The sequence below is a fragment of the Sardina pilchardus genome, chromosome 2 (assembly GCF_963854185.1).
Source record: "Sardina pilchardus chromosome 2, fSarPil1.1, whole genome shotgun sequence".
Lineage (NCBI taxonomy): Eukaryota > Metazoa > Chordata > Actinopteri > Clupeiformes > Clupeidae > Sardina > Sardina pilchardus.
Window position 1 is genome coordinate 30386690 of NC_084995.1, and position 20638 is coordinate 30407327.

The 20638-nt window shown below is 43.9% G+C and overlaps 2 protein-coding genes and 1 long non-coding RNA gene across 3 annotated transcripts; all 3 read right to left on the reverse strand.

Moving 5' to 3' along the window:
- Positions 1 to 1495: 1495 nt before the first annotated feature.
- tmub1 (transmembrane and ubiquitin-like domain containing 1) lies at positions 1496 to 5414 on the reverse strand. Its single transcript, XM_062526194.1, has 3 exons — positions 5312 to 5414; positions 3626 to 4210; positions 1496 to 2553 (listed from the first exon to the last, which is right to left on the reverse strand). Exons 2-3 carry the CDS (start codon positions 4165 to 4167, stop codon positions 2202 to 2204), a joined length of 894 nt encoding a protein of 297 aa, XP_062382178.1. The 5' UTR covers positions 4168 to 4210; positions 5312 to 5414; the 3' UTR covers positions 1496 to 2201.
- A 130-nt stretch (positions 5415 to 5544) lies between these two features.
- On the reverse strand, positions 5545 to 13469 carry fastk (Fas-activated serine/threonine kinase). The gene is made up of 10 exons (XM_062526206.1): positions 12266 to 13469; positions 11133 to 11946; positions 10369 to 10854; positions 10073 to 10221; positions 9488 to 9704; positions 9034 to 9193; positions 8651 to 8742; positions 7837 to 8503; positions 7487 to 7601; positions 5545 to 7334 (listed from the first exon to the last, which is right to left on the reverse strand). The coding sequence occupies exons 2-10, from the start codon at positions 11902 to 11904 to the stop codon at positions 7248 to 7250; spliced, it is 2745 nt and encodes a 914-aa protein (XP_062382190.1). The 5' UTR covers positions 11905 to 11946; positions 12266 to 13469; the 3' UTR covers positions 5545 to 7247.
- A 1247-nt stretch (positions 13470 to 14716) lies between these two features.
- LOC134070026 (uncharacterized) lies at positions 14717 to 16284 on the reverse strand. The gene is made up of 4 exons (XR_009936877.1): positions 15905 to 16284; positions 15660 to 15764; positions 15327 to 15395; positions 14717 to 14857 (listed from the first exon to the last, which is right to left on the reverse strand). It is a non-coding gene; the product is annotated as an uncharacterized LOC134070026 (long non-coding RNA).
- Positions 16285 to 20638: the final 4354 nt, after the last annotated feature.

A 20638-nucleotide genomic window follows, 5' to 3' on the forward strand; every position in this document is an offset into this window, starting at 1 on the left:
CGTGGTCATGGAGCGAGATTCACGTAAAATGCTTCATCATTGGAGTCGGAGAGCCTTTTGGAATGTTGAAGACCCCCTTAAGAACCCCAATGTCTCCCAGACGAAAAGGCAAATACTACGGAATGGTGATGTTTCATTGAAACAGTAGAATAGGTGGGGGGAGTCAAGGCTGTGAGGGCTCCTTTTAAGAGCCCAAATCTTCTTTATCCTTTGGTTGTGGAGGAGTGCGGCCATTACCTTGGTTCAGATTCTGTGCTCATGACAACACAAATAAATATACTATTAAATCAAAGTATTTTATCTAACATGCATGTGATGTTCCATGGCCATGAATGGCTAGGCATGGCACGAAATGCAATTAGGCTCAATATCTCCACCTCGTGGAAGAGCCTGCATTGACAACAACCAAACGGCACGTGTAAACCACTCGTAATAACCATAATGCTAATGGAGGAAGGAAGAGAGAGAGAGAGAACAAACAGCCTCTAGATGAATGCGCAAAAGTAGCACACTGGCAGGTTATTGTGGCTAGCCGGCATGACCCTAATCAGACGGATTTATTCATCCAGGTAGCTGAATCTCATGTCTCCCCTGCACGAAAAGAATAGCCTACAGTGCACAGCCCATGCCCATAATAGTCATGACTCGTTTTCTGTCAACCATGCCAGATGCTTAATGAATATAGACTTGTCTACACAGGAGTAGGAAACATCTAAGCCAGTTAAATGTATCATACATTCTTAGTCATTATGTGAAATACGTCACTAAAGGTGTCAAAACTGTAACGGAGATAAGCATCTTTAAATCTTCCTCAGATACTGGTCTGACTCGCTGTAACCAGGTGCGCGCTATCTGGCCAGGCATCCCCTCAACCCTTTTTTGGAGAAAACCAGAAGGAAACGGTTGATGACGCTGTAACTGATGCGGTGGCGTTATAGCCTAGGCTACTCCTACCTTTCTTTCCATTGCTGAGTTTGCCGCGAGATGGCTGTAACAAGCTGCTGTGGCAACACTTATGTCCAGTACGCAGAACTTCTTCACCGCTTTCAGACAGACTCCATGACTCCCCTCCCCTGGGAATTGAGCCGGGATGGACGGATGCTGGCCACAAAGGCCCCGTGCCTACAAGACCCTACCGGTTTCGGCTATGTTTTAGTGCGACAGTCGCGTCGGCGCACGCGCAAACCCCGTCTGGGTACTTATTTAGTCCGTTTAAAGGGCAAGTCGACACGCTTTACTGGCTACTGCAGAGCGCAAGTGTAGACGTGGAGCATTTCAAACAAGTTCCGAAAAAAACTCCATAGAAATAAAACGGTTAAGAGTTCCAGAACCCAAAACCCATATTGAGTAATGAAGATTGATCATCTGACAACATACGTTGTTATGATCCTTAACCATTTTCCTTGGAGGCCTCGAAGTCTAGGAAAAAAAGCCAAAGTTAACAAATAAAATGACACGTCTTTCAGCCACCTAGAGGGTAAATAAACAACACTGGTAAATAAAAGAATGATTTAATAGATTTTGTCTGTTTCAAAAGCCATATTTTACACAAATTATTCTTACTGTCCCTACATATAACAGCAGTGCTGCCTGCACTGCTCTACCACCCTGTGTGAGACAGACAGGCAGATGGGCATGCCAGCAGCTTGGACAGTCACAAGACCAGTCATCTTCCCCACTTCCACCAAGAACAGGGGCAAGCTCCAGCTCCTCACGGAGTGCTTGCGTGCGTGACGAGAGCAATAAGGATAGGCACAATGAGCGTCTCTTTACATTAAAAAAAAAAAGAACTCTAAGAAATTACTGTTAGTTCATGACAGGTAAAAATGTGTTCTATGTCTGACAACAATGGCAAAGAACTGGGTAACAGAAACATAAAATGTGCTGAGCCAAACACATAATGAAAAACGACATACAAACACACACAGACCAAAAAAACAAAAACAAAACAAAAAAAACAACAACAAAAAAACGGATCAGATACTTCATTAAATATCTGCTATCTCATCCGAGAACAACTTCAAAAGTTCAGAGATCCATCTCAAAAGTCCATGTGTAGGCGGTGGTGGGTATGTGGGTACACATGTGTGTCTGTGTGTTTGTGTGTGTGTGTGTGTTACTGTATATGTGCATTTATGTGAATATATACTTCTATTTAAGTGGCGTGCATCACAGGGGATCACTAACAAATGGGGCACCCCTCAGCGGCGGTACATCCCAAATGCCACAAAGCTGAAGAAGATGGTGATGCCCACGAGGGAGGCAGTGGCGGGGGCTGTGAAGAACTGGCGGTACTGGATCTGGAAGTACCAGAGCACAGACAGCATCAGCACAAACAGCGGCAGCATCAGGCTGCCCAGGTTCAGCGCCACGTGCACCTGGTCGGCCGCCCGGGCCCCGGCCGGCATTGCTCGTGTTGCATGCTGGGAGATGTGGCAGTGCAGAACGCAGTTGTCGGCCAGGTTGAGAGAAGAGAGCGTCTGGCTGTCGTCCTGCAGCAACTGGCCCTGGTAGATGAGACGCACCTGGTGCTCCTGCCCCGCAAAGTATGTCCTGTGGGTAACCAACACGTATTAGCTTCTGACATCAGATAGTTACAGTAGAACACATCTACAGGTGTATGGAAGTTAAATCTCACATGTCATTGTTGCCATAGTAGTACTTTTTCCTTATTACTTTCTACAAAACAAGTATGTAGGTGCGTTCAGCTCTTCAAGTGGTACAAATACCAATAAAGGCAGTATACTGTACCTGCAAAGCTTCATTATAATAAAATGTAAACAAATGTTGGGCAAACTTTCAGTACTCTCATATGTCAAAGGCCACTATGAACCCAAACATGAAAGATAAACTAAACAGGACAAAATGTACAACTGAACAGAGATGTACACAAACAGATGTGTGCATAACCTTGCTGCCTGTGGATAAGAAAGCAAACATGGCAAAAACCCAGCTGTTAAGCATTTCCATATGTAAGCATAAGTGATTATCAAGTTCATGCCTATCAACAAGACTCTGTCATAAGGATCAACCATAGAGAGGGTTTACTATTTCAACTTATCAGCAGAGGACCATACCCCTTCAAAGTCCATTGCCATGAGCACAGTGAAGCACATCATACTTTTAAGATACATATTACTGAATATCTTAGGTTGCCATTCCACCAAGCTCAAATAAATGTGTGCATTCAAATGATTCTAAGAACACAGTTGTACAAACTACTAACTGGGGAGGCTTCCTCTAGAACAACCCAGTTTCTAGGGATGTTTTCTATTTGCATTCACACACAGTAGGAACTCTGAGATGACTTAACACACATTAGTATCCCAATTAGAATATTAGGAGCTCAAATAGTTACAGGATCTGCAGTCAGAGGAGCACTTTAATCCCAGTTCCATGCTGTCCAACTGTGCAAAAAAAAGGGTTCATGGTATTGCATGTCCTAGGAACTGCAAAAGGTCCCTAGAGTGTGAAGGGGCCTACATTATCTTGCATATTTTAGGCCTAGGAGATACATATTTTGAAAAAGACAGTTGCCATTTTTTGACTTCTGAAATGCCACGATACATGTGACACTATGGTTGTTTTTCATTTGCGGTACAACAGTGCCTTATTACACCCCTACCTTTTAATGTAGCCAATGGTGTCATCAGGGTTTACTTGGGCGGTCCTCTCTGTGTCATTGAGGAACTTGAGCCTCAGGACCATGTTTCTTTGGGTGTGATTGTTGGGGGTGTTGTTGGCTGGAGATGACTGGGTTGGGGCAGAGGCACTTGCAGTCGTTGCCGTGGAGGAAGGGGTGGAGGCCGCAGCATCTCTGTGCCTCAGCCCGTCTCTCCCGATGCCAGCCTCCTGTAGTAGACTGGGCTCTCCCCCTCCCTGGTCTCCAGTGTTGCTGGAGGTGGGCCCCTCGGCTCCAGCCTGTAGCCCTGACTCTGGCTTCCCCTCCTCCTGCAGGCTGCTGGGTGCAGGGGTGATGTCGCTGGGAGGGAGAGGCTCCTGGCTCTCAGCCTCTCTGGGGGAGGTGCTCCCTGGGCCAGGGGAGAGTAGGTGCTCAGGAGGGTCCGCCGTGTGTGTGGACACCCAGGCTAGGACCAGTACTAGCACCAGGAGCACCACCCCAAAGAGGAGGGTGACCTCGTCCCCCACACCCTCAATCAGAGCCATGCTTGGCTGCGTCCCCTGACTAAGGCAACGCTAGGCTAGGCACCTGTAGAGCAGAGCAGAATATAGACTAAAAATAAGCTTTTGTCTTCACATATGCTTGCTTAACGTGCTCTTGTCTGAATGACTATTAGCATGAATTTTAAGAAGTGATCTAAATTATCTGATGTCATATTCGGATGCAAAACTGAATAGGTGCAAGCAAGAGGAACCAGAGTAGTCTCAGAGAGGGTCGAAGTGGAGCTGTTAGTAATCAGGGATCTTAGTAGGGATCTTGGTAGTATGTAAGTGAACCGTCTCATTAACTGAACCAGCCTTTCCCCCTAATTTTCTCAGCTCAACATCTAGGTCAGCATAAATCGTCTGGTTAATCTTCTGTGATGCAAACATTCAACCTTTGGACAGGCCAACTCATAACAGAAAATACACAAAAAAAGATTTCAATAGCATACTCTATAGGGGTGTTTTCATACAATATTCACAGGTACAGTAAAATTACCATTACACGCAGCGAATATTTAAAATAACTTTCATTTCACGAGAAAGCCCACTACCTTCAATCAGTCTGGTTGGCGAAAAACATATGCGAAACGTCGTCATGGCAGGTGTACTGACACTTAAACTGGCCATTTGTACCTAAATGCCTGACCTTCAATCTCGCGAAAACTCAGAGAACGCAGAGAAAACAACGAATTTACACCGCAACATTTTTCTTGATTACAAAGTTGGTACTGTTGAATGTAATAACAAACTAATTGAACAAGCTCTGCCACGAACACATTAGCACACAAACACAATGATCAGAGATGCAATTCTGGTTAGCATGTTTGGAGCGTTTCACCTCTCTTGCATTTTGACAGTCACACCACACTAGAAGACGCCAAATCGATAGATAATGTATGACAAATTACATGGTAAAAGGTAAGGCAGAACTGAGCTTTAACGTACTTTGCTAAGCACCGGAATAGCTAACATTGCCTCGCTAACTAGCAAACTAGCTCGTGCTACAATAAAAAAGCTCTCTTGCACCCTGATGTTAATGTGTGGGGTGAAACTAGCTACGTTCAAGTCGTCGGTTGGCGTACAAAGGGGGAGTAGTAAATTACTTGCAAAATACAGCTTTAGTATGACAAATGACGGAACTTACTGTTGACATTTCAAACCGCATCATAGTAAATACAATTCTCACTCCGCTCTACTTTTAGGATCACTTCCTGACTGTTGTCAGACCGGAAGTGACTCAAAGAACAATGTGTCTGGGAGATGTGGTCTTTGTGTGGCACTGCAGTTGATATCTGGAGCTCTAGCAGTCATTAAACTCAATCTCCTCTGTGTACAACTGAACTTGACATAGTAACAAATGAGAATTCGAAAAGCAAATGACTTTTAAAACATTATTTAATAATGTATTTTACATAGGCATTTTATATGTATATATAAACGAACTTTCCCACCCTTCCCCCTTGATTCCAACGCATACATCCACTCCATACACTCAAACTCCATACATTCAGAAGAACACCATCCTCAATAAATAATCTCTTCCCCCGGAGAACATCTGAATAGAATGGTCCTCTTGACAAAGCAAAGCAAACAACAGCAATTGCAAGAAGATGTTTCCTTCTCTACTAAAGTCTTAAAACCGACTCACATAAGATAATATTTATCTTCAAAGTACACAAAAAGGCAAGCTCAACTCTTAATTGTATGATTAATGATGATAAAATCATGAGGTCCAGATGGGCAGCCACTGAAAGGATAGATGCAAGTGTATATACTGCATGTACACCTGTAATACCCTTCTCAAGGATAAAACAATCATGCACTATGCACTAAGTATGAGGTTCTGTCCGAGGCATTCCACTGTGCAAGGTAACACCCACTGTTTTCCTATTATTCAGAAAGCTAACACAAAACTTAGGCTGGACTTTAATTTAACAATAAGCTACTCAGTTGGTTTTCTAAGTTGTATGTGCCATGTATGTGCTGTACTTTAAGTGATTCTGACTATGGTATGGAGATCTATATCCTTCATAAAAAAAAGGAATATCCTGAAAAATGAAGCCACTACTGCAAACAGAGATGGCAGGATGACAGGTCACTCCCACAATCCATTGAGTGTTTTGCTGTGTCTTGCTTTAAAGGACATCAGAGTTCATAAAGCATTTTAGAGGAAAAAATATAAATATTAACCATTTTTAACACTCGAGTGGCACATTGCAATAATATCATTACAACACATTCCCAAACTCTCCAAAATGCCCCAGACTCCCTATTTAAGATCTGTAAGACAGTGTTTCAAAAGTCTCATCATTTGTCTTTGTAGAAAGATCCCATTTGACCCCCTCACTAAATAATGTTTGGTTATAAAGCCAGTCTCGGTGGCAGATACCTATAAGGAATTGCAACTGAGACCATGTTGGGGTTGCACAGTAGACATCCCTTTAGCCAAACAGAAAGCAGCAAACCCCATCTTGTCTATGCTCATTTCTCTTCTGTCCAGAAGGAAAAGTTAAAAAAAAAAAAAAATGCACCACAAGAAAAAAGGACTACAATTCCATGCCCACTCCCATTCCTTCCCCATAGCAAAGGCATGATATAACAGTACCTTGTCCGACATGAATCTAAAACAAATGTCAAGAGTCAACGATTGCTTTACTTCTTAGAAAGTTGTCTCTAGTTTACTCTTATGCCAACTTGGCATCATAACCTCTGCACTGTGATAGACAAACTGTAAAAATAGGAGTACATAGAAATACAACGTTTCAAGGCTTGCTTCACACCCAACTCTGCACCGAGACCCCGGCCCTCCCTCTACCTAATGTAACGGCCTGTTAGTGTCCTGGCACCACGTTCTTTATTGGCCATGTTCAGGCCTGTACCTCCCACTCTCAAACACAGCCTGTACATACGCAATCCCACTTTCATCCCAAATATTACGTTATTTTAACCCAAGAGAAACTCTTCCCAAACCACAACTCCACACAATTGCGCGCACGTACAGTACGCACGCATGCACACACACACACACACACACACACACACACACACACACACACACACAGGCATCTGAATTTCCACTGTCATAAGGGGACTTCCAGCAGCTTTTTGTGAAGGTACTGCTTCACCTCTTCAATGCCATTCAACTTCTCCAGCTCCAGATACGGCAACTGCAAAGGAGAGGCACAAAGCTGAGGTGCAGGTGAAAAAAAGCAGGTCAGACACCACACAGACTTCCTGTGTGCAAAAAAAGAGGCTTGTACATTTCCACTATTCAGAACTGCATTTGTGCTTCTTTCTTACAACAGCATGTGTGCACTACCTGCAGAATGATGTAGCCCAGGAGCTGCAGGTGGCGGTCTCTCATGGCCCTCGAGCCCACCAGCACGTCCGAGTTGTGACAGTAATGCCACTTGTCATTAACCGACATTATCACCCTAGTGACCCAGGAAGAGGAACAGGGAAATGCAATTTATTATTTAGGTATATACTGTACATACCATTGATTGGCATTGTAAGAGTGCTATGCATTACTATGTGCTTTCATGTGAAGTCATGACATGCATAAGAGTGTGTCAAAAGGCTTGGCCAGTCTGCTTCTCAGCATCACTGATCACGTGTGGTTTTGTGAGGTGGTCAAATGTACTTCAGCGGTACAGTAGCCCAACTCACCTCTTGACCTGCGGGTCTGCGGAGGTCCTCTGTGCGTCGGGGCGGTCAGCAGGGTGGTGCTGGGGAGGAGAGGTGGGCCCCATCTCCCCTCCGTCCCCCTCCGGGTATGCCACGCCCTCGTAGAAGGCCGGCAGCTCGCAGTTGGGCCCCGAGGCAGCCCCTGTAGGGATGGGCACGCCGGTTTCGTCGTCCAGGATCTTCCCGATAGAGAACTGGAAGAGGGAGTCCGGGCCGGCACTGGACCCGCTGCCCGCTACCCCGGTGCTGGCCGGCCCGGCCTGGGCGAGGCAGTCCGAGGGGCTGCTGAGCGTGGAGCTGTCCTGGCTCTCCAGCGAGTGCTCCTTGGCCAGGCTGGAGTAGTAGTCTGTGCTGGCGTAGTAGGTGCTGTAGTCGAGCGAGACCCCTCCGTTGGCGCCGGCCCGCTGGGCCACGGGCTGAGGCGGCGCGCGCATGTGCGGGGGCAGGTAGCCCGAATCGTCGCCCGGCGGCTGCTTGTCGCTGCCGTCCTCCAGCGCTGTGGCGAAAGGCGAGAACTTCTGAAAGTCGGAGGTCAGCGCGGACACCGGCCCGGAGCCCTCAGGGGTTTTGGAGGCCACGCCCAGAGACACGTTTCCAGACGTCCTTATTGGGAGAACACGGCCTGAGCCATCTATCAATAACAGAAAATCTGGACAGAGGGGAGACAACTACGTAAGTAAAAAAAATATACTAATATACTACACAGCCTGTCATCATTCATACTGAATGTACAAGGCAAATATTGAGGGCAGTCACATGACCTTTTCATGTAGCAATGAGCCAGTTGTCTAGCTACCTGTGTAATACCCAGGGGCCAACACCTCATCCTGCTTGTAGCCATGTTCTCCAACCAGCTGTCTCAGCGCCTCAGCCACCAGACCCTTGTAGCTGTAAAGAATAAAGTCAAATCAATGTTGCCTCACAAGCAATTCACTCACTTACATGTCATCTTACAATACACGGTTATTAGCTCTTAGTAAGTAGTGCCAGTTGGTATAATGAAATGCTATCATAAAAGTGCCGTAGGTGGTTCTGGAGATTTCTTTGTGAACTACCCACACAGATTAGAGAACACTTGATAAATAATATCCATATCATTATCACTATTAGACTAAAGAGTTTAGCATGTGCTCCAGAACTGCACTACACAGTTTATGAATGCAGAGTGGCTCCACTGACCTGTACTTGCGGTTGACTTCATCTGCTGTTAAAGCGTGGTCAAACATGAGTACTTTGTGCGTGTCCTGTAGGCGTGGGCCGCTGTACTCCCTGTATTCCAGCTCGACAGCAGCGTCCAGTAACGACAAGTAACGCCGCACGATGAGCGCATAAGGGCTGTCTGCATTAAGACGGACAAAGCATGTTCAGGCTCAACCTTAATTTTTCAAATTGCACGAACTCATCAGTCTAGCATAAACAATTTGAATGATCCTATGGACATGAATGTTGTAATGCTCAAATCCAGATATACAGAACTAAAACAATCTGTCGTCACAAAGCTCAATGTGCAATGACATTTAGCAGCCAACAGAGGTCACTGTGGGGCATTCTGCTGATTTAAATTCAAATCAAATCCTCAGTGAGCTGCAAAATCAACAGGTCAGCAGCAGTGAGATAAATTAAGTGATCTTACTGGTGACGTTGGTGATGAAGGACGGGGAGAAGACGCGGTGCAGCACCAGGCCTGGGAAATGGCCCAGCTGGAAGAGCGACATGAGGATGTTGACAGTGGCCAGGGGAGAGCTCAGGGCCTTCAGTTCCAACACAGCCTCCAGCTTGGAGAAGAACTGACCCTCATTGGCAGGCCGGTAGCTCATGCGGCTAAATGGGAACACTAGTTTCTGGATGACCTGAACGAGAAGACAGGGGTCACACGTTATGGAGACACTGACCATTACATCAACGCTGTGGTGGAAACTCATTTGTTGAGGGATCCGATTGCTTTACTCTGGTGTTCTGATCTGCTCCACATGCACATTATTACACTACAGTTATTTTCACACTTAGCATACAATTTCATTCGAGGTGACCTAAGGTGTGGGAAATGTACAGATTTTACGTTCATAGACGTTGGTAATGTCACCCCAAGAGTTTAAGAAAATCTTGTTTCCACTGGTTACACAGGAAGACAGCACTATGAGATACAATCTTCTTATACTGAAATGTTTCCTCCCTACACGACATCCCAACCTGGGGCGAAAATGAAAACAGCACTGACCTTGCTGTCCAGGTACTCGCCCTTCTTCACAAGGAAGTCGGCTATTGTGTCAAGAAGGCGGGTCTCTCGAAGTCGGTGTCGGGCGACATATTTGGAGATGAGCGACATGGTGTAAGGGGTTATGCTGTCTGCTTTTTTGGGAAGTTCCTCTGTTGAAGAATAAAAGGATGGAATAATTTAAATGTATTCCCTCAGTTTATACTTCAAAACAGCTACAACGGATTAATAACCAGAAACAACACACATAAAGCGAAAGACAAACCAGGAATTGAGACAAACAAGGAACCTGCTCTCACCAGAGAGGCTGATGATGAACTTCTCCTGCCTGTTTTGGTAAAAGAGGTGGGAGCTGAAGATGAGCTCCAGGCTCTTGTTGCTGGCTTCGCGCGCGCACGCCGACAACATCTCGTCCAGCAGCGCCATCTCGTGGTCGCGGACGCTGCTCACACTGGCCAGCGTGTGCTTGACCAGCCTCAGGATCTTGCGGTTGAGCAGCAGCTGCTCCGGCGATGGCGTCTCGGCCTCAGCCGCCCCCGCCTGCAGGGCGCGCCACTTGGTTCGGTAGTAGGAGAGCAGCAGGAACAGCGTCTGCGGGTGGCGCTCGCGCTCCACGTTCTTCTCCAGACCCGCCAAGCAGGCCTCGATCAGCGGGTGCTGGCTGGAGGGGTGCAGCTTCATGCTGCTGCTGAACACCATGGAGATGTCCTTCTGGTTGAACTGGGACAGGCGGCTCTGCGACTCGCCCTCCAAGACCTGAACAATCTGAGAGTCGCTGGGAAGTCCTGGAGAAATTACATTTGAGGGGGAAGATTGCATGTGTCAGTTCTATCTTACTTTGATGGGAAAGGTTTTTTTTTTTTTTTTTTGGCATATTATTATTCATTAAGACCAAGCTGGCACTTTTCTGAGACAGGAAAACATTGTTAACAGGTTAGGCTGCATACAGTACATGATTGCAACAGCTCAACAACCCATGTCAAAATCCGTTCACCAATAGACAAGAGAGCAAGAACAATAGCAACAGAGCCACTGGTATCCTGCTTGACAAGTGCTCACTCACCTAGTGCAGCGACAGCATAAAGGCAGTTAACAATGCTGAAGTTGTCAAACTTGGAGCAGTCGTTCACTATAGCATTGCAGAGTGTCTGGAAGTCAGGGTTATCCAGAATCTGCCGGCAGGGGTTTTCTCCACCGGACCCCCCTGGAGAGGTCACCAGGGTGCCCTCCACAGGACCAGAGCCTGCCACCCCAGCCTGCTGCAGGAGCAGCAGCTGGCCTATCTTCTGCAGAGCGATGGGGTAATGGTTGTGCGAGATTTTGCCAGGGTTCTGGGTGACCCAGCGGAGCACCTCATCCACGCCGCGCGAGCGGTCGATGAGCCGCTTCATGGTGAAGAAGGTGTCGTAGCTCATCTTCTCGTGGATGAAGTTCCAGGTCTTCTTTTTGGCATGGTGGAGATGGGCGTTTTGCTGGTAGTGCTGTGAGCTCAGGTGTTGGGACTGGGGGTGAGAGTGGTAGTGCTGGTGGAGGGTCTGGTAGTGGGGCCTGTGCCCATCCAGGCGGCCCTGGTAGACAGGGGGGTAGCTCTGGGGGGTTTGAACCTGAGGGTGATGGGGAAGTGGGTGGTGGTGGTGGTGGTGGTGATGGTTCTCCAGCATGGGCGGCCCTGCCCCAACGAGGCCCACCCGTCGCCCCGGCTTGCCGCCACTACCACTGTACAAGCGTGTAGTGTACATGCTGTGCAAGAGAGCAGTAGGCTGACTAAGGTCCTGGTGGGGCAAGGGGAATTTGCCAAGCGTTAGGCAGCCTAGTCGATGGGGCAGATACGGCATGGTACATCGTGTGGTCCATAACTGAGCCACAAGACATCACACCTACAAAGGAAGTAGCAAAGTAGGCAAAGTTAAGGCCCCTGTGATGACAAAAAACATCAATGAGGATACAGTGATTTACAGTGAAACTTAATAATTTTGACAGGACATACACAGCCAGGATAAAAGTCGTAAACAGTAAAATGTTTTCCAGTGTAGTCAGTTGTCAGCCTCATTGCGTTAAGAACCAAGATCAACTGGTGATGGCTGACACAAAATAAGACACTTTGGAATCTAACCATTATAAGCACTAGGTATTCACACTTGGATATCTGACATGTATTGTAAATGGGTTACCCAGGGTAAGGTTGTTGGTACTTACATCTTTGATCCGAACTTTAAGGGGGGGGGGGGGGGGGGGAAGTCCAGGCTTCAGGGATGATGAATGTCTCCCAAATGTGATGAGCAAGCTAGCTAATGTAACAGAAGTTACAGCATTTTCACAGCCAGCTAGCTGGCTAGCGTTGAAGGTAAATTGACGAAGAGGGCGTTTGGCCACTTAGGTCCAACTTCTCAAGGACCAAACAAATCAAACATGCAATGTTTATGTTACACATACGACTAGAATATCACCACTGGGCCTGTCATTTGTCATTGTGAAAGACAGCTCGTTATTATACAGTAGGCCAAGAAAGGGTTGCAAACTAGCAACGCTAGCATGCTAAGAAATATTGACCTGACTTAGCAAGCTCGCTAGCCTGGGTTAATTTACAGCTTTCTGAATAGCATGCTATGCTATGTAGCTAGCTAACTGGATTACTGCTTTAACAGTTTTGCCAGCTAATGTTAGCCGCGTAAAGTGTATTGCAATCCAGAGGAAAATCTTGCAAAAGAGTACAAATGAACATTTACGGTATTACTTCACTTTATCAGCCACCGATATACATATTAATGCACACCTGTATGCAACTGTTAAGAGTGTGCTTGTCAAAGAGCACGCAAAAAGTCCAGTCAACGTTACATGTTTAAACCCATCATGTCACGGCATTTAATTTAGTGTAAACGTTCGCTAGCGACTAATAACAGTTCGCGTTAACCACTGCTAAATGCCAAGCGAAGAGTAACGCGTAATGGTTGAGTGACACACGTTCCTGACGTTGTGTCTGAGGAAAACCAATTCAACAGCGCTGGATACAGAAAGACCTCCACCACAAAAAAAGTTGACATGAAATGCATGTGCCCTCATAACCTCCGATCTTCAGCGGATTCCTGTGAAAGACAGATCACCGCACTTCACTTAGAACCCCCGGTGTCGGCCATCTTCCCGGCAGGCAGTAGGACAGAGGGCGTGTCATCTGAAATTTCGACAGCCGGTTTCTCGGTTATCGAAGGCAGACTGGTTTACTCGTAAGGTTAAGTTAGCAGGGTCTCTACATGTGAGTGTAGGCTACTTTTAGTTTAAAAGCACAATGTAGCTTACTAAAATATCATCATTTCTTCATCTCATCAGGCTAGGCAATTCTGCCTCTTTTGTCGCATAGGGAGGATGAGAATATCAATGTTTGATGGACTTTTTTTTTCTGTCAGTGGCATGTTCACTTCACAATTCACCTAGGCCAGAAACTAGTGATGGCGAACTGAAGCTTTCTGAACCAGTGAGGCATTCAATCCAATTGTATCGAAAAAAGGTTCAGTACTCGAAGCTTCAGAACTCTATGAGGACATCTAGTGGTGAAAGTTTAGGATAGCCTTGTGTCACAGACTGTTTCGTAGTTATTAGCTATGAATGTCTGTGAGTCAAAGATGAATACATCTTGAACATGAGTTAATGGATAAATAAATAATTACATGGATGATTAAGGTTATTTAGGGATCTTCTAACTTGTTTTGTGTTGAACCTGCGCGATTCAGTCGCGCCTTGCACACGCCCGGACTCGAACTCGCAAAACAGAAGAGATTGATCGGGGGTCGCGCGTGCTCACAAGAAGGCCACGAGTCCAGACACTTGACTTGTGTGCCATCAGCAGACTTGATGCGTCGGCAAGTCAGTTTGAGTCAATTGATTGGCGAAGTGCTTTTACACAGTGAACCTAAACCCCCGCCCAGTGTCGCGCTACGGCTTTGAATCAAACTTCGAAGCAGTCACATGGGTGTGTGTGAAACGAAGCTTCGGACGTCACTGGTCACGTGATTATCACCAAACGAATCAAGCTCCGATACAAGCTTCATCCCAAATTGGTTCATGTTTTCGATACACGCCTCGAAGCAGGGGGTTCACGGATAACATCACTACCAGAAACACTTATGAGCCTAGGCCTATATTAACTGTCTGCAAAACATCGGTAGGCCTAGCTCTTAGACATGTTCATTTTTTCACAGTAGCCCTTTAGAGATAAAAAGGTTGGAGACATCTGGTAGGCCTATCGTCTGTAGGTAGCACACGATAAGGTGCTCACTGCTCAGTGTTGAAATGTTGTTGCTTTATTGATCAAGATAGATAGGCTAAATAACACATTCTTAGGACAGGAAATCGTTTTACATGTGTCATCATGACTTCCAAGTCTTGGTTGCAAGCCTGTCTTACTGTCGGGAGAGACCAAATTATTCTCAAGAGCTTCTCTGTCTTATCTTGGCCATTGTAGCCTCAACTGGCATGTTTTGCAAAAATGCTTGGATTGGTAGAATTCACCTTCATGAGGTGATTAACTCATAGTAGCCTATAGTCAGACTGAAAAAAAACACACATTTGTTTGTGAATTGGCTTTTAGATTTGTTGAAGGCCAGGCCCAGTCAGATCATGTCTTCACACTTTTACAACACATACTGTAGGCTATAAGTTCATCATATCTTTTTTATTTGTATGACATAGAAAGTAGGCTAAGCGGTCCACTCAACTTGAACTTGGAAGTGATAATGCTACTCCATATTGTCCAATACGATGGACTCCGCAATATTGCTCTCTGATAGCCTCAGTCTGAAACAAAGTTAATTCAAAATTACAAACATGGTCATGTGATTTAGCAGATTTGATAAAAAAAATGTTTAGAATTATATTTTAATTTGATGATTTGTTTTACTGTAGCCTTGAACCTACATTGTGCCAGTCCAAGAGTCCTAATTAGGGATTATCAAAGGGACCCAGATTAACCTAGCCCTAGACTAAAAGCAAATGTTAATGGATATTTCCATTGAGGTTCTCTTTTAGTTCAGGATGTGGCTTCGTGCAGGCTATAAGTTACAGTTTTTGTAAAATCCTCAGAATTGTCAGCTGCTCTGGTGTCAGTGTCAATAATTCACCATAGCCTATAGGTAGCCTATCAGTTCTCAATTTCCACACAGTGATTATAAATGCAAAGAGTGATGAAGATTATAAACTTCAAATACTTAATTCTTAATGTTGATTGTCTAAGTATAACATCTTATTTTAGAATCATGGATCTTACCTTCCACAGTTCAAGTTGACGCTGACAGTCAACAAAGAAGCCATCACAAGCAATACAGTCAATTTGAGGCTAGAACAACAAACACTGTTACATATTTTCCTTGTGTGGTCATATTGGATAAACTCAAACATACAACTTCAAAATGTTAACTGTTGAAAAATTGGATGTCAAAGACAACCCAAGAGCATAACACCTTCAACAGTAGGCCTATAGATTTTCCTCATCTGTCCTGCTCTCTAAATCAGATAGCATTATGAAAATCAATTTAAAATGGAATAAATTCAATTAAGTGAAATAAAGTGTCTCATGTAACCACTGTTGTATAATACTCACATTAGCATTTTCCCGAACCGCACAGTTTGGTCGGTGTGTCAAGTCCTTGTTGCTTCGCTGGCATGTTGTTGGCTTCAACAATATTCTCAAACTGGCTCTTCCGTACTGTATCACAAAAACAGAGCAAATTCTGTTCAATGTATACTTTAAAGAAAAAAAGGAAAAAAAAAAAAAAAGATGACTTGGACAAATAAAACGGTTTTAAACTACACAAATTACAGACAGTGATAACAAAAGAGTCATACCGTATCTTCCAGCTGTTCTGAATAGTCTAAATGTTTCCCAGATCCTGCAAATTTTTCATTAGCTATTTCGATTAGTTGGTTGGTGAGTTTTTTGTCTTCAGGAGAAAGAGAGTCATATCTATCAGCAGTGACCACCAGGATAGCAGCAGCAAAACACAGAGCTCCTAGCCTGTTCATTGTTGTGGTTATGAATATTGGCCAGTTCACAATGTCAGTTAGCCTGAATGCCAGACCGAAATTTAGCCCAGCCTATATCCTTTTTCTGACAAGAATTGAGTATGACCAAAGCCATCGATATATCGATGGCTTTGAGTATGACGTCGTCAGGCTAAATGTCGGTAGCTTCACAGACAAAATCTAACCTCATATGGGTTATTTGCAGTGTTGTGCATGAACGAGTTCAAAAGAACGTGTTCATTGAAAACGCTCATTTTTCTGTGAACGCTGAACTGAACGCAACACATTTGTAAATAATGAATTTGAACGTGAATTCGCTCAGATTTTGGGAAATGAACGACGAACGTCACTGTTGATGTCCAATTAAACGTTATAGAATTTATTTTGTCCTGAGAAGTCGAGTGACACTATCTGCTGGCAATTCAGAAACAGTATGTCGTTGTCACACTCACTGCCCACGGGCGCCACTCCTAAACTACAGCTTTGCACTACCTTACTACATTACCCATGATCACGTTACGCATGATGCATTGTACACAGAACCGCTGCTAGGCCTATATGAATGCAATCGCGGAAAGATTCTGCACTTGTCAGTGATGATAGAGGGATGCATAACGTGTTCAAAGAGCCCTACAGTATGTCACTGATCCATCTGGTAAGGTAATGCAGCAAGGCAGCCTCCTCCATACCCCCGGTGTAAAAACTACACTCTTCTGCCGTCAGGCATGCACAGCTGACGCATTTATTATTAATTATTAATAAATGCGCGGCCGCATTTATTAGGCGTCGGTATCTGCCATAGACCTAAAAGAAATGTATCTGCCCAGCGAAATAAAGCCCAATTTACGGACATTCTCAATTAGATGAGAACAACAGGTGGCTGTAGCCTATATTCCGTCAGAAACAGATTTTCATTCAAATGAACTGAATTTGAACTAGTTCAAAATTAAAAATGGTGAACTATGAACGTGAACAGTTCACTTTGCACGTGTGTGAACTGAACTTTGAACTAGTTACTGAAGAGTGTGAACGTGCACAACACTGGTTATTTGTCATCGGGAAGCTGCAGAGAACTGTTTTTCTGCTGACCTGCACAAAGGTTACTTGTTGTGTAATTTACAAACACTACAGTGCCCGTTCAATCCTGTAGCCTAAAGAAATCCATAGCCCAATGGCATGCCTGCAGCTATGCCTGCTTTAAAAATAGTATGAAAATGTTTTATTACAGCTAAGCATTCAATAATGAGTATTGAATTGGTGATTTATTATATATTACGGCTTATTTTATGTAGAAAAAGAGCCATGAGGTCAATTTTCGCCGGAGTTAAACTTTAACATAGGGGTATGTATACTTACAAAGAATGTTATGATTTACCAAACATATTTAATTGAGACAGTTAAAAAATAACATCAAATGTTGAAGGAGAGACATTTGACTATTTCATAGAAAATAAGCACATTTTCAAATCCAACACACCTAAAAAAAAAACTAGGACAGGGGCAACTAAGGCTGCAAGTTGTGCAATGATAAAGACAACAGAAAGAGGGACATTTCACAACCAAATAGGTGTACTGGATCCATGATTTGGGATAGAATATAAGAACATCCAAGTCTCTCAGAAGTAAAGAGGTAGAGGTATTCATCACTAAACCTGTGTGGGCAAATTATGAGACAACATAAGAATTGTTTCTCATGAAATTGTGAAGGATTTGAGGATTTCATCATAGAGAATCCAGAGAAACTGAAAAAAAACAAACAAAAAAAAAAACATTCAATGGTCTTTTGGATGGCACTGCAATTTGACCCCAGCTAAATAAACCCTTAGAAAATGATAACAATTCATATTGTTACAGTGTTTTTGAGACAGGTACTTTTAAAAACAGTGTAGGGCACCTAAAAGCCCTACAAAACAATCCCACTTTGGTTTCTTGTTGCTCTTCCTCAAACATCCACCAGGAGGAAGTAAACACCCTTAATATTATACCCTAGAAGAAGTTAAATTGATATTGCTGTCAGGGAACTGGGCATTATGGTGCACCCAAAGGTGTGCAATGATATATATATATATATATACAGTGCCTATAGAAAGTCATCATACCCTTTTGAAATAGTTACTTTTTTTGTCTTAGCCTGAAATCAAAACAAATTTAGCTGTACAACGTCAAAATAATGGAAAAAAAGTCAACAGTTCTGAAAATTTATAAAAAATTAAAAACTAGAATAACATGCATGCAAGTTTTGTGCCACCGGGATGGTGGCATTGACAAAGAGAAAGTCACTCTCCAGCCTCACGATCATGCGCATGAAAATAAAACATACATGCTAAAGCTGTAGGGGAAGCTCTGCAGAGAAATCTGCAAACGTAAAACAAGTGAAAAAGAAAAGCCGGCGATGTAATCGCCAAACCTGCATAGTTTCCCTTTAAGGACATTATCTTTGAGAATGAATAATGTATCGTAAATAAATACATGTTTTTCCTTAAAATAGTGAGGGTCATAAGTATTGGAACCCCTGTGTTAAATTCCCAGGGAAGTCAAAGGTTAGGCAGGGGAGTCAAAAGACACGTGCATGAACGCACGTCCAACTTTGGCCTGTTGGTGGCGCTAGAGCCACCAGAGAAACTTGGTGAAATGAATAAGGGTTGTGCCGATGGCCCATCGTGATGGTTGACAGACATCACGATGGAAAGCATGTGGGGGCGTGATGCCACGCCCCCAAATGCACTTATTTCTGCTGTAGACTAAGCTATAATATAAAAAATAAAAACCTTTCCCTGGAAATGAAATTGAGCCTAGAACTGATGCACATGTGCCATATCTCTGCTAAACACTGATCTCAAATAGTTCACTTCATTTGATGTTTATTTATAATCTACTTAATTTATTTTTATGTTATTCTGCTTTTATCAGGTACATCTTTGTATGTCTATGTGCACACTGCACTTTATGGTCTGTCCTGTTTTGTTATTTGTGTTGTCTATAAGTGTATGTCTTGCTGCACAACCAATTGCCCTTTTGGGACAATAAAGACGGAAAGTTGAAGTTGAAAGTTGTACAATGTTGTATTGTTATGTTGTAGGCCTACTGTAAATAGGCCTAGTCTACTGGCCTAATGTAATATTGACATTGTGGAAAGATAACATATTAGGCCAGTGTTTCTTAACTGGTGGGTCGGAACCCAAAAGTGGGTTGTGGTATGATCCGAGTGATGGGTCGCAGAGCTTGTGGCTAAAAAGAAATTAAAAATCTCCAATTTAAAATGCTACCTGATCAGATCTATCATTGGCCCGTTATTTTTGATAAACTTTATTCGTAGCCTATATCAGTCATTGCCATGGCAAGGACATAGACAAGGTCATGTGACAGGTCATGTTAGATATAGGGCCCGATTAACGGGCGTGTCAGTGAAGAGATGAGGTGTGGTCCAGCGCAAAGTTCGCCAGTCGCTAATATATGGATGCAGAAAGTGCGCCACTGACCAGGAAAAACCTAGTCGGGAATCATTCGCGCATAGCTGAAAGGCTATTTTATGAGCGCATGAGGCTTGGGGATATGGAAGAGTGCACAGTGCGTGCACACACCCTACTTCTTTCATCAGCAGGAGCGCGCAGCCCGAATATAATTAAATAATATTTGTCCGTTTCTCGGTTTTAGGTTCCTATATTGGTCAGCAAAAAGTACCCTTCATAGCATAACAACATCCACATGCAATAATACAACAACGTCTAACAGTGACCTGCTCATTTAGACAACATTACACAGCCCTATGGCTAAGTTACCTTTAGTTTTGTTCTAGCGTACCTTTAACGTCTGGCATTAAACAGCTCGTTCTTAGCTTGCTTTTCTAACTATATTTTCGGTAACTATACGTCAATTTAATTTCATGAAACAAAGGCACAGCAATGACAAATGTATCAACAATTCATAGATAATCATTCTTCCGCCAAGAAATATTTCCTCCATATAAATGGTTGCCATGCAACATCTAGACGCAACCACTTTAACTTTCGTGCAAATTGTGGTAGTGCTGCATTAACGAAATGCGGTCAAGGTGTAGATTTGTGTTGGATTTTATAACAGCATCAAACGCGATTCAGCCAATCATCATCAAGGACCGGAACTATCCGTGTTAGAAAATATTCACACATCATGTACATTATTTTCACAATTTTCCAGCATAAAATTTGGGAAGGCTTAGCCTCCATTACGGGCAGCCCATGCCTCATGCACAAGCAAATCGGTCTCTTCTGGACACCCAGGTAAATCCGCCATGATAATACCAACAGGCCATTGAACAATGCGCCAGGCTTTTAAAGGGAATGAGAGTGTGAAATCTAATTGGTTTATTGCATGCTACGCCCAAAAGACACCCACGACTAATTAAGTAAATTAAGACAACCCCTTTTGACTTTGCGCCGAGCGCAATGTTCACTTTTCATTATAGCCTTTTGCGCTAGGACCGTCCCCAAAGTAACTTGCGCGACTGACTTGCGACAATGCCCATTTGATCCTGAGAATAGAGCCCATAATGCTAATTTTATAAAAGTATGCATCATT